At 33.7% G+C, this 6,566-nt stretch overlaps 1 protein-coding gene across 2 annotated transcripts; it reads left to right on the plus strand.

The window, feature by feature from the left end:
* The first annotated feature begins 991 nt into the window (after nt 1-991).
* Nucleotides 992-5,547, plus strand: LOC104085093 (probable LRR receptor-like serine/threonine-protein kinase At1g63430). Of its 2 annotated transcripts, XM_070182787.1 has the most exons (14): nt 992-1,602; nt 1,666-1,695; nt 1,928-2,066; nt 2,207-2,278; nt 2,360-2,503; nt 2,604-2,753; nt 3,037-3,153; nt 3,340-3,404; nt 3,582-3,833; nt 3,943-4,148; nt 4,232-4,364; nt 4,444-4,601; nt 4,745-4,960; nt 5,046-5,547. In XM_070182787.1, coding segments are annotated over exons 1-14 (1,929 nt in total). In that variant the 5' UTR covers nt 992-1,601; the 3' UTR covers nt 5,292-5,547. The 2 variants fall into 2 exon arrangements, with proteins under 2 accessions (XP_070038888.1, XP_070038887.1); XM_070182786.1 differs by having other exon boundaries at nt 992-1,695.
* The last annotated feature ends 1,019 nt before the right edge of the window (nt 5,548-6,566 follow it).

Consider the following 6,566-nt stretch of genomic DNA (forward strand, 5'->3'; position numbering starts at 1 on the left):
GACCTTGCGTGAATACAAGATATTTTGTGTACGGCGTATTGTTGCTCCTATATTAGTTCCTGGTACCTTTCCTTTATGCAATTATTAGTTCCAAGTCGTCTCTTGGATTTTCTCTTTCATAACTTCATTTATGACGTGGTTAAGTACTACATGAAGCTTTTGTACATTTAATGCATTTTTGTCAAACAAAGAAGAGAAAATTCAAGGACATTGAAACACAATAAAACAACTAATTGGGTTTAGAAATATTGGTACTACCATATTTCTGGTTTCTCAATAGAGTAAATCAATATCAACAAAAATCAAAAGGTAAAAAGGGTAAAGAAATATATATGTAAAGAAGTAGTAAGAAAAACAAAAACAAAAAGGATTATCTCAATCACATGGAAGACTAGCTTTACCTAATTTACTTTTTTTTTTTCAAAAACAATCATTGGCTGTTTTCAAATAATGGGATTGGCAATAAACAAGAAGTTTAAAGCACTAATAAAAGCAAAGATAATACACTAGTAGAACACAGATAGTTTTGTTTACAAAGGAAAATATCATTAATCATTTAAATTAAAAATAAAAGTTCAAGGAATAATCCCATGTTGGCACTTATCCTTCTTCATGAATGAATACATAATTTTCATAGTTCATTAGAAACTCCTAAAATGTTGAGTTTTGTACCGATTCCTAAATATTTTAGTGAAGTAAATTTTAAATATTATGAAATCGAATTTCAATTATTTTTCTTTTCAAATCCGTATTATCAATCATCAACAACAATAATAATTTTACTTTGTATCGATCGGCTAGTTCATTATCGATTCTAAACCCAGATAAAGAAGAAGGATTACAGTAAACTGACAAAACTAACCAATTTCGTAATAAATATGTGTCATTAAAAAAAGTTATAATTATGTGAAATCTAAATTAAGAAAATAAGATGGACAAAAGAGAAATAATACAGCAAATTGTATTATTATGATAACAAAATGTTCAAAGTTCATCCATCAAAACCACGCTTGTACAGGCCCACACTTCCTTTAGCCCGCCGCTCCTTCCTATCTCCAATCTATTATCTGCTTCTGCATTTTCTGTCTGATTTTTTTTTTCTCTTTACCATAATTTTAACCTTTTCCTTTCCAAAAATTCTTCTTGTTCAGCTCATAAACTGTCTCTGTTTCTGACACCAAACATCTCTTTGAACCCAAGTTTTTCCCCATTTGTTTTACTAGTAGGTGACACTTAAGAGTAGTTTCCATTAAAGGGGTTGTTACAGATTTAGATTCTTGGATTCACTCTTAAGCTTCATTCTGTTTTCTTTAGTGTTTTTCTCTTTTCTCCCTCACTTCTAAAAAAGACAACTTTATCTTTATTTTTCCAGCTTTTCTTTGTTTGTTTTCATCTCTTATTAAATCCACCGTCTTTAGTCTTTTCCTATTTTCTCTTTCCAGCTCTTGATAACCCCATTTCTTCAAAATTTCTACTTTTTGCTTTTTGGGTTTTTCTTTTTTTGTTGATTCTTGAAGTTCTTGGAAACTGTTGTTTATGATGGGTTCTTTCAGTTCTGGTTTTGTGTAAAAATTAGTGTGTTTTTGAGTGTTGAGAGAATTATTGGAAGAAAGATGAGAACTTTTGCTTTTTTAACAGTTTTAGTTACTCTTGGACTGTATGTTGTGATCTGTGATGCTTTTCCATCAAATGAAGGTGTGTATTATTAATTCAAGCTTAGATCTTGATGTGCTTAAGTTCTGTAGTTGCGATATTTAGTCTTTTTGATTGTTGTAAGTGTTAGTTGTAGGATTAACAATAATGCAGGGTGTTATGTAATGTTGTTCCGGAAAGATCTTGTATTTGTTTTGTTGATATACCTTGTTGTAATTCAAAGATTAGGTAGTTCACTTGAGTGAATCTGATTGGGAACTTTTTGTTGATACAGTTTATGCTCTCAATACATTCAAGGAAGCTATATATGAAGACCCTCTTCTGTTTTTGTCAAATTGGAATGCCTTAGATTCAGATCCTTGTGATTGGGCCGGAATCTTTTGCTCTATGGCTCAAGATCATGTCATAAAAATGTGAGCTACTTTCTTTAATTTATGTGCCATACATTGAAGTATTATTTGGTTATTGATTTTTCTCAACTAAAAATGATTTATGGACTCAAGTTAAAACTCTAATTCGTGTTTCCACTACTTCGTGGGACTATAATTTGCAGTAACATTTCTGGTGCTTCGTTGAAGGGCTTTCTTTCACCCAACTTGCATCAACTCTCTTCTTTGCAAGAACTGTAAGTTATTTCATGATAGACTTACTTATAAGTATAATACAGTTTCAGGTCGTAACTATGTTATGAATTGGCGATATGCAGAATACTGCATGGAAATGTACTGATTGGTACAATACCTAAGGAGATTGGCTTGTTGAAAAACCTAAAGGTCTTGGATTTGGGTGCTAACCAGCTAACAGGACCAATTCCTCCTGAGCTCGGCAATTTGAAAGACATTATGAAAATGTTAGTCTAACGTGATTCTTTGTTGGTTTATTTGTACTTAAGACTTTTCCTATCTTCCTTGAAGCTCCCTTATTTTTCTAGCTTGTATATGTCTCTGCAGAAACCTACAATCCAATGGATTAACGGGGAAATTGCCTGCTGAGCTTGGTAATTTGAAATACCTTGAGGAACTTCGGCTGGACAGGAACAAACTTCAAGGAATAGTGCCTGCTAATAATGGATCAGATTTTACATCCGGCGTACATGGAATGTAAGTGGATTATGCACTACTCTTGTACTTTTTTGTTTTTCTTTTAATTTTCTGGTATGTAGATAAGGAGTAATACAAGATATTGCTTTATCCCTTAATGTTGACCATAATGAGCAATATAACAGAGTTCAGAATGCATGTTTCAAAAGTTTAACTATGGTGTTTTTGGAAATGATCTGTCTTTTTGTGATGAAAAGTGAGTAAACTTTTTTTATGCCACCTTATATTCATCGCATGCATATTTAGCGCTGGTTTCTTATTTTTTTCTGCTACTTCTTTTTAGGTATGCCTCTGGTGCCAGCCCTACAGGATTTTGTCGTTCATCCCAACTTAAAGTTGCTGATTTCTCATTCAACTTTCTTATCGGAAGCATACCGAAGTGCTTGGGTTACCTTCCAAAGTCAGTTCTTAATTCTTCACTTATCTTCTCTGTTCCTGAATGCCTGTTATTTTCATTGCTGTAGATCTAGATTCAATGAAATTGTCGCTAGAGAAAATATCCGAAGCATCGCTCTGATGCTCTATAAGTGTTGTTTTCTATTGCCTTTTATAATTTCTGAATGCCTGTTATTTTGTTTTGACATAGATCTAGCTTTCAAGGAAATTGCCTTCAGCATAAAGATCCAAAGCAGCGTTCTGCTTCTCTCTGTGGTAAGTAATGCTGTTCGAGCATTTCTTTCTTAAGCCAGTAAACAATCTCTGGTTACTATTTTCCACAGAATGAATTGTTTGTGCAGCATGTTTTCTTTTCTTTTTCCTTTACGTTACAGTCAAGTAGATTTGTTATTATAATAAGACTGAACTGGTTGTTTTAATATCGTGGTGTAGGTGGAACTCCACCTCCCACTAGCCATGCATCAACAGTCGATAATAAGCACCGGTCTGTTGAAGGACCAAGACATCAGGCTTCTTCTTCAAAGCCCACTTGGCTTTTGGCTTTAGAAGTGGTAACAGGAGCTATGGTAGGTTCTCTCTTCATCGTGGCTCTTGTGACTGGCCTTCACAAGTGTAAAAGCAAATCCTCAATCATACCTTGGAAAAAATCAGGAAGCGGGAAAGATAATATGACGATTTATGTAGGTTAGTTCCATGCACTTGAACTTGGGTACTTCATAAAAAAGTATCTTTGCTCTATACTTATGAAGCATTGAGGCCATGGTTTCTATTTACCACTGGTGTTTCTTTGTAGATACTGGTATGCTGAAGGATGTCGTAAGATACAGCAGACAAGAACTTGAGGTAGCTTGTGAAGATTTCAGCAACATCATTGGATCCTCACCAGACAGCTTAGTATACAAAGGAACAATGAAAGGTGGACCCGAGATAGCTGTAATATCGCTTTGTGTCAAAGAAGAGCATTGGACAGCCTATCTAGAGCTTTATTTTCAGAAAGAGGTGAGACTCATTATTTCTTCATGATATGTAGCTACTGTTTCCATTGTATGTTTCATGCTCTAACTTCTGTAACTTTACCATAGGTGGCAGAATTGGCCAGAATAAATCACGAGAATGCTGGGAAACTTCTAGGCTATTGCAGAGAAAGTAGTCCTTTCACGAGGATGTTGGTGTTTGAGTATGCATCCAATGGGACATTATATGAACACCTTCATTGTGAGTAAAGTAAATTGGTTTTTGCGTTTACTTCAGTATGGTTCGAGGCGAAATCCTAACTCTTTGAAGTTATTCACAGATGGAGAAGGATGCAACATATCTTGGACACGCCGGATGAAAATAGTTATCGGCATTGCTAAGGGACTGACATATCTACATTCAGAACTTGACCCTCCATTTACTATATCAGAACTGAACTCAAATTCTGTATATCTCACGGAAGATTTTTCTCCCAAGGTAAACAAAAGACCATTAATGACGTATAAAACAGTGACATTATCTATCATTATCTATCTTGTATACCCATTATGCTCTTAAGCAGTCACAAAAACTTTGGCATTCCATAGTGTCGTCTCAGAATTTCATTTTAATTGGTGCAGCTTGTTGATTTTGAAAGTTGGAAGTCGATAATTTCCAGATCAGAAAAGAATTCGGGTGCTATCAGTAGTGAAGGAGCAATTTGTGTCCTTCCAAATACTCTAGAGAGCCGTCATCTCGACGTCCAGGGTAACACTTATGCATTTGGAGTACTGCTACTGGAAATAATCAGTGGGAGACCTCCATATTGCAAAGACAAAGGGTGCTTAGTAGATTGGGTTAGTATTTCTTTTCGTGCCAAAGAATTTTATATGCGATAGACTTTTCAGGCAGAGGACCTGAATTCGACTTTTTATGTGGCAGGCTAAGGAATTCCTTGAAGTTCCTGAGGTATTATCCTACGTTGTGGATCCAGAGTTGAAACATTTCAAACAAGAGGATCTCAAAGTGATTTGTGAGGTGATTAACCTTTGCATCCACCCGAGTTCGAGCAGGAGGACTTCCGTGAAGGACTTGTGTGCTATGTTAGAGAGCAACATTGACACTTCAATCACTGCAGAGCTCAAGGCATCTTCTTTGGCGTGGGCCGAGCTTGCACTTTCATCCTAACTGACAGAAGGCTAACAGTATATATATCCGAAATATGTAATCGTCTTGCACTTTCCCTTTTTCTCCTTTTTTTCTACCCTTTTCTTTTTGATCTCTCGATCTCGTTCCCAATGTTCTGGTGTTGTGGTTGAGTTCATGTAAATTTTGAGTCTCTAGGAAAAGTAGAGTTGAAGAGATGCTACTGTTGATTCTTTGTAAACAACTGGTTCTTTACTAAATGATGAGTGTTGATAGTGAATGAAAGGCATGTTGGCTAGATTTTACTTATCTACTACAAAGTGTTACTTCTTCAGCTCTGTATTATTGAGCAATAAGTTCATTGTAGTGTATAAAACACCATACAAATTATCTTTTGAACTTTGATCTAGATATTTGTTAAAATTCATAACATAGCTTGAACTCATTGTAGTGTATATTGAGCAATAAGTTCATTGTAGTGTGTGTATATATATACTAGTTTAGGGTACGTGCTTTGTGCATGTACCTCATCTCAGGTAGATTTACAAAAATGTTATAAATATTATTTTGGAATTTGTGTTTGATTACATAATAAAAGTTAAAAGAAAAAAGATTAAAATCATAAACATGATGATTAATGCCAATCTTATTTAGCTAACTCAATAAAGAAAGAACTCTATCCATAGAAGTCTTTAAAATTTTAAATTTTAGTTCTGCTAAAAATAAGGTATTAACTGTAATTATGGTTTTATTTAACACGAACTGCGCTTATGAAGGGTAAAAGTTGATCAACATTTCATGTTAGACTTTCTTGTTTGTATGATAGTATTGATATAAATAGATAGATTATACTCATCTTCAAAATGTTTTTAGTGCAAACATTGATCTTTAAATTATATTCCATCAAAATTATTGTGAAATTTAATTAGCTAATTTCAAAATTTTGAATATTAAACAACTCTTACTTGTTATTTTCCCTTAAAATTATTTGTTAAAGGAATTTTTACTTTTGGTTAGGTTCATTTTTAGAACTTCAATAGTTATTTTATACTTTCAGATTATTTGTTTTTCAAAATTAACTATCTAGGTAATTTTTAAAAATAATTCTTGACGCCTCAATAGCTAATGCTTATAAAGCTAAAATCCTTGTTGTTTCCAATAAATAATTTATTTGCATTTATTTATACTTTTAAGTTTTATAGAGGTTTAGTTTTGTTTGTGTCTTGAGGAAGAAACATAGTCATAGTTATAAAATAAACTATATGTCTACCTAAAGTGAGAGGGTTAACATTTTTGGAGTTAAGATCATTTTATTAT

The sequence above is a fragment of the Nicotiana tomentosiformis genome, chromosome 8, assembly GCF_000390325.3.
Source record: "Nicotiana tomentosiformis chromosome 8, ASM39032v3, whole genome shotgun sequence".
Lineage (NCBI taxonomy): Eukaryota > Viridiplantae > Streptophyta > Magnoliopsida > Solanales > Solanaceae > Nicotiana > Nicotiana tomentosiformis.